The sequence below is a fragment of the Solanum stenotomum genome, chromosome 1 (genome assembly GCF_019186545.1).
Source record: "Solanum stenotomum isolate F172 chromosome 1, ASM1918654v1, whole genome shotgun sequence".
NCBI lineage: Eukaryota > Viridiplantae > Streptophyta > Magnoliopsida > Solanales > Solanaceae > Solanum > Solanum stenotomum.
In genome coordinates this window covers 61156872-61166680 of record NC_064282.1, presented here as the reverse complement: position 1 = coordinate 61166680, position 9809 = coordinate 61156872, and the positions used below count along the sequence as shown (strand labels likewise).

The 9809-nt window shown below is 35.7% G+C and overlaps 1 protein-coding gene across 1 annotated transcript; it reads right to left on the bottom strand.

Annotated features, from left to right (window-relative positions):
* Nucleotides 1–719: 719 nt before the first annotated feature.
* LOC125877145 (uncharacterized) lies at nucleotides 720–4041 on the bottom strand. Its single transcript, XM_049558480.1, has 2 exons — nucleotides 3819–4041; nucleotides 720–3471 (listed from the first exon to the last, which is right to left on the bottom strand). Exon 2 carries the CDS (start codon nucleotides 3377–3379, stop codon nucleotides 1043–1045), a length of 2337 nt encoding a protein of 778 aa, XP_049414437.1. The 5' UTR covers nucleotides 3380–3471; nucleotides 3819–4041; the 3' UTR covers nucleotides 720–1042.
* Nucleotides 4042–9809: the final 5768 nt, after the last annotated feature.

The following is a 9809-nucleotide window of genomic DNA, read 5'->3' as shown; positions in this document are numbered from 1 at the left end:
TTAATAACACAGCCAAGATCACAAGTCATGGGCCTCTCAAACATATTAATGGTTTGTCAATACATCAACCATCCAATAGCAACAATGAAATTGACAGTCTCATCTAACAGAGAGTAACACTGGCATTCATTACTTCCAAGTTGAAATGGCAAACAAGAATTAGATTTCAATAAAATGTAATTTCTGCATTCCCTGGATGATCTTAATGAAATCCTCTTACTTATCAAAAAATATATTTGGACTTCAGTAAAATGAGAAGAAATAGAAGCTGGCTGCCATGAATGAGATTAACTACACAAGTAAATACAAGAACCCACTCTTATTTGCATCTTAGGAGGTAAAGGAAAGTTCAATATATGCCAAACAGAGAATACCATGGCAATATCTTTTAAATGCCAAAACCCTGCAGTTAAAACCAAAACAACTGCAACTCCTGCCAGGAAAAAAAAAGAAAACTGCAAACAGCAGGATAGTGCTCGAACAAGGACAGCAACAATGCAATTAAAGCAACCAAAGTGTAAACAACAGAGAGACGTCAACGGACTAGATGAAGAACAGAAAACAAAAGGCAAAACCCTAACATCAAATCTAGGGTGATAACAATGAACCAACCACTGAAAATTCACAGAGAATGTCAACAGACCAGAGGAACATCAGAAGGTTAAAGGCAAACCGCTAATATCAAATCTTCGATGAATTACTAATGAGCAACAGACCAATGAAGATAAGCTTTTGAAATGTACCATAAATCAGCTTGTCATGTGAGCATACATAACCTCATCTCATTTATACATGAAATAAGATCCTAATAAACATTAGTTACATCCTAATCTCCTGCCCCTTAGAAGCTTGAAATATCAAGAATCATGTCTACCTTTGATTAGTAGACAAGTTCTACTTTGAATTGTAGGTATTGAAGATATATCAAGCAAAAGTAGAATCTCAACAGGGAGTGAACTCATGGAAGCTACACTAAGATATCTTTCATCAACCATTTGCTTCAAAAAGTTGACGAACGCTATTATAAAAATATCCTAGTATATCAGGAATCTAATATTATAACTTCCTTATCTTCCATGGATCTGCAAGTTTCTTCCATCAAACTGCTACTCCTTGCTTCTGTACCACCAATTGCATTTTCTTCCCTGCTTCCTTCGGGATCCATGCATTCAATTTCTTCTATGTCTTGTATTACTTCAAGAAGCTCTCCAGGCATAGCTGCTGGATCCAATTCTCGAAAACCCTTGGGAGCGTTTGGGGCTTCTTTTCCAGTAAGCAAGAACGATGAAATCTCATGAGAAAATCGATACATTTCTTCCTTAGGAATTTTTCTTATTTCCCTGGGGTTCAAATGCTTGTGGAACACTGACTTGAAGCCAGCAACTTTGACGAGAGAAGTAACTACCACAACTTCCTCATTAAAATCTTCAAGTACTTCAATCAAATCATATTTGTGTATTACATCATCCTCTGTGGACTCATTCCATTCTGAAGACCAGTTTCTATATAAAGCCCAGACCTCCCCCTTTCTAGGAAATATTTGAATTGTATCACCAGGACCTTTTGTCCATCTGACCTTGTGTGAGAAGCAGTTAACAGAGGTTCTAATTTCATGCCTGCCTCTTCTGAAATCTCCACATGTTTTAGGAGCACCGGAATTGACAGAGTTTAGTGAACCGGTTCCACTGTTATTTGAATTTAACCAACTAACTCTGGCCTTGAAAGGATTTAGAGAAACCACCTTGAGAATCAGGGCATAATGTCGAGGCATCCCATCACTGTCATCATATGCAGCCCACACCTGGTTAGGTCCAAAACAACTTTCTATTCGATCGCTATCAAAATTGTGATAATCTGAATCTGGAACATCTATCAACATACACCCAGCAGGTTCATTATCTAAATAGTTGTCAAAAGTTTCAGAACTAGACCTATTTGCAAAGACTTTGGTTTCAGTTGTAAATTGTTCACGAGCTGCATCATGATCCTCTCTGACATCAAATTTCGAGACATGATTTTCTTCATTTTTTCTCTCGTTGGCTTCCTTGGTTAAAATTACCCCCCTTGAAGACATAGATGTCGTCGAAGTAGCTGAGCCCCGTTCGCTTAGGTTTTTCAATATTTCTTTCTTGGCCTTCTCCATCAGCAAATGTTTGACATCATTGTAGGATACCTCCCTTGCATCACTCAACTGGTTAGCGACATTCAACTTAACCCTTTCTCTATTACTCCGCCCAACTTCAGCTGGGCTTGCTGTGCTGCCTCCATCTGATTCCCAGCTATGCCTGAGCCTACTTGTACTGGGGTCATTTATGCCTTTTTTCCTCTTGAAAGCATTAAACTGTCCAGCTGATAAAGCTGCACTTGGTCGTTTGGACGAATGATTTTTCCTTTTTAACGCCGCCTCTCTTTTCGTCGCTGTCTGTGCTTCTTGACGCTCTCGTTTTACTTTCTGATACGCTTGTTGTACCATATTAGCTGCTTGTGCAGCAGATGCATGCCCAGCGGTTTGGGAAAATGGGCTCCACTGGAAGTTATTGTGATCAGGTGAGTCAGTGTTATTGACCACAGAAGACACAAAATTTGGAGTGCTTGAACTGTTTCTTCCTGTAGTTGGTGCACCCTTTCTCATTCCCTGGTGAAATGTGTTTTCTGGCTGTTGAGAATAATCGCACTCAGTAGACTTCTTTGAGCCATTGGATGGTGGTGTTGTTTCAACAGCAAAGAAGGCCTCATGACAATTGGGACACAGAAGATTATGGTTAAGGTACATCCTCATATACTCATACTGCATCTTGCACCGATAGCAAACAGTCCAAAAGGTACCACGGTCCTTTGTTCCTGATGAAGAACTCTTTTTACTGGTACTACTCTTTGGAGGCCTCACTCGTGAAGCAGTATTCTTTGCAAATTTGTGAAAACTATTCTGTGTAGATTGTTGAGAAGAATCCACATTTTCAGCCCGGATTCTCTGCTGCAAGACACTCGCATTTCTATTGTCATACACTGTTTTCTTGTTTTTATCAGACAACAAGCTCCATGCTTCTGAAACATGCTTAAACGCAGCTTCCGCCCCTATTGACTTGTTCTTATCAGGATGAAGCATGAGGGCCAGTTTCCTATACTGTTTCCTTATAGCCTCATCATCAGCTCTTGGACTAACACCAAGGATTCCATAAAAATTTCCTTCACCATTAACTTTGTTCTCAGCAGCAATATGAACACCGAGTGTTGCCAACATTTGACTAATACCTTCAAGTCCAGGATTCAGATTCTGGGCCTTTAAAGCAAACTTTTTCGCGCCCAAAAAATCCTTATCCGAGAATTTCCTCTCAGCAATTTCTTTAGCCCTTAAAGCATCATCTTTATTGCACTCCATCTACCATACCCCTCTCTTTTACCCCTTCTTCTCATGTGCTATTTCACAGTAAAACAACAACAACAGAAGCAACCATCAGCCATTCAACTAACCTGTTCCACAATGACCATGCCCTAAAATTACTTAGAAAAAGTGTAACAATATTTTTCAAATCTTCAATTCAAAAAAAGAAATGCAAACAAGAAAAAAAAACTGTTTGAGTAAAATCCCTTAGTTTACCATAGATACAACAAGAGCAAATCAACGAAAAAGCAAATTAAGAAAAAAATAATTAAAATTGATACTTTTTTACACAAGGAAATCAATCAACTAGTCTTTAATGTGGCTAAACAATATAGTTATATGACAGTATATGGAAGTAATACAATGAAAAACAGGTAATACAATCAAAGATAAACGAAACGGAGATTAACCAAAGATATTTTTTTTCCATTTATACCATGGTTGGGAAGAGATCTGACCACAGATGATTGTTTAGAGCATGAAAAGGCAAGGAATTTTTGGCGTGAATATCTCCGGCGACCGGCAAGGACTCTTCTACTGCCTCCGGGAAAGACGCGTGACAATGCTTTTGATGGGAGAATGTGTCATACGCCACGTTGTTTTAGATGCTTATAGGATATCTAGAACATTGGGCTTGGGCCTGCGCCTAAGAGATGTTTGGACAGTAAAAAGTTGGAGAAAACACATAAATATAAGATTAAAGTATTACAAGTTCTAACATGAGTTCTATTTTTCAATACTTAATAGGAGAATTCTATTTTAAAAAAAATTGATTAAAAAAGTTTAAAATGGTAAATATAAGGGAAATAGTATTCCTACAATTATGTCTGAAACATATATTTGAAGCGGTCTGTCAATTTTCTCTCGTATTTGAGTATTATGCATCCAACAATCAACTAGCTACAAGAAAAATCTCTGAGTTTATCTCTGACCTTTTTAGAGATTCTTTGTACTTTTAGCCTCTCTACAAATTTTTTCTTAATTTGTGCCATTGTTGATTCATTATTTACAGTAATTCCTCTATACAGTGTTTAGTTTCTTGCTCTCCAAATATTGATAGATCACAACACCCCATATTGTTGCAAGGATCTCCTCTTGAAATTGTTTCCACTGCTTGCTCTTTATCTTAACACTTGGTGGAGTTTCTCAATTGGACTTTTCATTCTAGCCCACTGTAGGACTGCAATTCTATTACCACGTGTTCACTGAATATACTCAACGAAGATATGTAAGGAAGTTTTTCTACATGTTGGTCGCATAAACAACAACTATCAATCTCCATGAGGATGTGCAGTTTCTTCAATCAATCTTTAGTGAGCAACCTGCCTTGAATAGCCAACAAAACAATAAATCTATGTCTAGGTATAGAGATAGAACGCCAAATTAAATCAACAGTCCTCAGTCTGCTACTAGGTCCCGACACAACATATAGCTCAAAGTGATGGAATAATCTCCTTCAAGGTTTAGAGAATACTCCCCTAAGCATATCGGTCTTGCATTTCCCTTTCAAGTCAGTTCATTCTTTCAATACCAACTACAATCAGAAATAGGGGTATAGGTCCAAATATCAAAGGTGTTTTTCATATATAAATCCTAAAGCCATTTCACTCAAAAGGAATCTTTCTTACTAGCTAGTTACCAAAACAATTTATCGACAAATACTGCATTTCACTTATTGCTCCCCTATATGTATAAACCTCCACTCTTCTTTGGGCAACAAAATTTTTTCATGATACAAGTGGAAGTTTCTCCTTTTTCATCATTACTGTCCCAAAGGTAATCTATACACTTGTATCCAACTCTTTTAATACACTTAATGAAGGATGAAAGAAACTTCCCAAAAACTATGAATATAAAATAAAATTACATTGACCACCTAGAGCCTACAAGCATAAGACATTTTTTTTAATAGATAGTGGTGATTCTATGAGTAATCTTCTCTATAAGCTAGTCACATTCCATCTTGTTCCATTTCTTGGAAGATAACGACAAGCCAAGATATCTAATGAGAAATCTGCCCAAAGTGAATCCAGTTTTCAATAATAATTATTCTCTCGTACAATCATTGACGCCTACCATGAAGATGCTATATTTGTCCATATTGGCACCAAAACCCGTGACTTTACTAAAATGTGATAGAGCTTTCAGTATTCTTGAGACTGAACTAAGACTATTTTTGCAAAAACTCATTAGATAATCCACAAATATCAGGTGAGTAATGCACTCACTTGAGGGACCTTGACAAATTCCCCTTGCCTCAAGCCTCTCTTTCTTTCAAGAAATTCATGCCCTTCACCATTCACCTTGATATTTAACATAGGGAAAGTAACATAAGTCATAACCAATTTAATGAAACTAATAGGAAATTCATGCCCAAGTTGAGCCTCTTGTATAAACTCCAAGCTTACCGTGTCATAAGTCTTTCTTAGATCAATGTTCATAATGCATCTTGTTGATGTTTGTCTATTATAATATTTTGACATATCATGACAAATCAAGACACTGTAAAAAAGTAGTCTCCCTTAAACAAATGTCGACTGATTATACGCCCCAATAGAAGTAATAACTATGTTTAATCTACTACAAATCAACTTGGATGTGTCCTTGTATAACACATTGTAACATACTATGGGTCTGTATTGACTAGAACACTAGGGTGCATCAAATTTTGGAATGAGGGAAATAATAGTAGTATTCAGTTGCTTGAGTAATTTCACATTTGTGAAAATTGCATGAACTGCTTCAGCGATATCATATCTCACTACACTCTAGGCAGCTTTAAAGAAGCCATTGACATAACCATCAAGGCCAGGGCTTTTGTTGCTATCAATCTGAAATAGGGCAATCTTAACATTTATAGTTGTAAGTGATTATAGTAGAGCAAGTTATTAGTCCACTGTGATCAATGGTCTTCCTATGAGTAAACCACCAAGGGTTGACACCCAATCTTCTTGTTTCTTCCCCAACAGATCCATGTAGTAATCCATAAAAATATTAGCTATATCACCAGGGTCATTTATCTAGTTTCCATGTTTGTCTTTCATTCGTGTGGTAGCTTGTTGGAACTTTTTATGCTTTATGATGGAAAAGAAACACTTAGTGTTGTCATCTCTAACCTAATCAAAGTTACTTTAATCATTGGTTGTAGGGACATTTATGCTAGATATGAATTTTTTCTGAACTTGTCATACTTGATCTTTCATCCTATTGTAGTTCAACATTTAGTGGATCTTATTAGCGATTCTTAAATCCTTGTTAAAGTCATCCTATATTTTGTCGACTCTATAACAATAGTCCAAAAATACCGAGTATTTAATTATTTCAAATTTCTTTTTAACAATTGAAGTCTCTTCAATAGTCAACATTATTCATCCCTCTATATGAGTTCTCCAAATATCTTGCACTGTCTACAAGAATAAAGAATGTTGCTCCCAGGTGTTGTAATGTTGGAAAGGTCTCTTAATCCTCTCATTAGAATCTGATATGGAATTTATCTTGGCAATGATCAATAATCCTTCAGGTAAGTAGTTATCCATACAAGGGGGCATAGTGTCCAACCAAACTTCATTAATGAACATCAAGTCAATTTTGAAAAATACCCTTTGATTACTTCCCTTATCATTTCATGAATACATTTGCCCTTGATGAAGAATTCAATCATACCACAAGTGTCTATACAGTTCTGAAAGTCTACCACATCTGACCACATAAGAAGATTCCCCTATATTTTTTCCTCTACTTACAACATAGAGTTAAAGTCACATATGATTAACCAAAGTTTCAAACAACCCAAGCTATGTTGCATAAGAGTGTCTCATAACTCATTTCTCCCCTCCTTTGTGTTATGCATAGACAAAAGAGAATATGTACTTCAACTTCAAAGGGATATACAAAACATCACAAGTAATAACTTGGACATTGATTGCAACAAGATAAACTACATAGTAGTCAGGCCTCCATGTTAACCATATTCTTCTATTATAATGGGCTACAAGATTATTTATACTTGACCAGTCTCCAAACATATTACTAGCAATCTGATCAAACTTGTTATTCTTCATCATAGTTTCAAGCAACCCAATCATTCAGACCTTTTCATAAATGCATAAGAGTTTCACCTAATTTTTCTTATTAGGGTCATTTAAACTCCTAACATTTCAGCATGAGAGATTAACAATTTCAGTAATAGGAATGATTTTTCTCCCACCGGCTCCATTACCATATTTGGGATATTAGCAATCATTCCAGAATTATGGAGCATCGAAAGTGTATTTGTAGTGTCACCTTTTGGGGTTGTTTTGTATGATTCTTGCATGGTTTCCCTCTAACAAAAGTGACCTAAGCTTTTTCAAGTTGCTTTGATTTGAGAAAGGCTTTGAAGATGGAACTATCTGCTTTTGCTAATCCCTAGACGGAACTACGTTAGGCATAGATGTATTAGTCTACTTATTCTAATGTTTGTCATTTCATTTTTATAGAACCATATTTTGGGGGATACCAAGCAATACATCTCTTTCCTCACCAGCTTGCACTACCTGGTACCTCATGTGTGGCAGGTTGAGGTGTTTTTTTCATCCTACAATTTACTTAAGAGTGGCATATTTGCGCAAACCTTGCATAATGTAGGCTTCCAATCATATATGACTATTTACACAACAGCATAACCTCTTTCATTTTGAAAAAATAGTGCCAGGTAACTATCCATCCATCTCCATTTCCACCGACAACCATACAAAATTAAGACCAATCTCATTTTCAATGTTTTTATCCACCATGATTAGCTTTCCAATCAACTACTAATCTTGCTAGCCCCTTTGGACTCTTTTATTTGAAGTCAAGCCCATGAAGCTTGATCTAAATAGGGACTATATAAAACTCATATCTAGTAAATTCCATATCTAGGTGTCAAGTCTTCCTAATGAAAAACTTATTGTCACAATGGTAAATACCACTTTGGATTGTCTTGTCTTTCCCAACGGTTGATTCAAATCGTACCAAGACAATCCCATTTTTAACATGACTTTTTATTTATACCATGATTTTCCCAAATTCTTTCAATGTATCCATTAATTAATTGGGAAAGAGTGGTGGGCACCCAAAACATAACAAACTACAATATTTTTCAATAGTCTATTTCAAATATGATATCTTCCAATTCAATATCAATGATTGGTGATTCACCATACCATGTGGAGATACATATTGTAGTTTCAACCCTACATGTGAGAGTTTGGATATGTCAAAGTTGTCCCAAATTGAGTTCTTCTTCTCCAATATTCTACATTCCTATTCCACTTGGTATGCCCATGATTTCTTCCCCCTATTTAAAGGAGAAGATAACCCTCGGTATTTGAGTCTGTGACAACTTCGGTCAATTGATTTTGTGCTTGTATCTGCACAATTTTCTTAATTTTCTTTTGGCAACCACTATTCTCGTATTACTCGTTTCTTGTAGATTTCCAATTCCTCCAGTTTCATCCTGTGAAGCACTATTTCATCAGCTTCAGACCGTTTTCCTCACACAATTTCTTCAACTTATTCCTATAAAAACATTGTTTCATTAGTTTCAGATCTGGACTGATCCTCCACAACAATCTTATATGTTTTCCTATTTTCTTGGGTTTATTTTTTTGCACTCATGATGTAGTATTTCCTTGCACCATTAGCACCTTCTGAGAAGGTATGCGAGCTCTCTTTCCTATGGCCAACACACGTTAGCTAGAGTACGCCAAGATAAAAATGCATACCTTTTTCTATTATAACGTTTTATTTTAATTGTCAAAGATAAAATATATAGAAACCTACAAGAATTTATTTCTACAATTTAGTATAAACTTGATTTATTTATATGAAACATAAAAACAAAAGTAGATTATTTCTTTTATAGTAATGTGAAACAATTTGTAACACACATTAAAAAAATTATTTGATGATAGTGCAATTATAATGTATTGTGATAACAAGTAGATACGTGGATTTTAAAATTGAGAGAATTATATATAATTCAAATACACATTACAATGGATTGATTAATGTTTTTGTTGCTCAACTATGGGTAGACACCATAATTGTAAAAATGAAGGTTAAATACTTGACAAGTGATATATATCCAATCATGAACATACACACTGATATAGGTGTTTGAATATATCTAGATAAAAAAAGATGAATACGGATTTCTTCATCAAGTATTCCTTATGCATAAGCTTGAAAGGCAAGACTATGGATACAATAGAACATGGTGTTGTTGGTGAAAGCAATGTACTTTCAATAGAATAAAGTCTAGAGATTCATGATTAATATAAAATAATTCAATTCTCAATATAAAGCATCAAACTTCCTCAGGTGTGTGGTTACCCTATCTTGAAGTCCTTAGCAATATGCTCTGACTTTCACTTAGGTATGAGCATCCACGAGTCATACCACA

Coding starts and splice junctions, on each gene's coding strand:
- LOC125877145 (XM_049558480.1), bottom strand. CDS start 3,379: ATGGAGTGCAATAAAGATGATGCTTTAAGGGCTAAAGAAATTGCTGAG.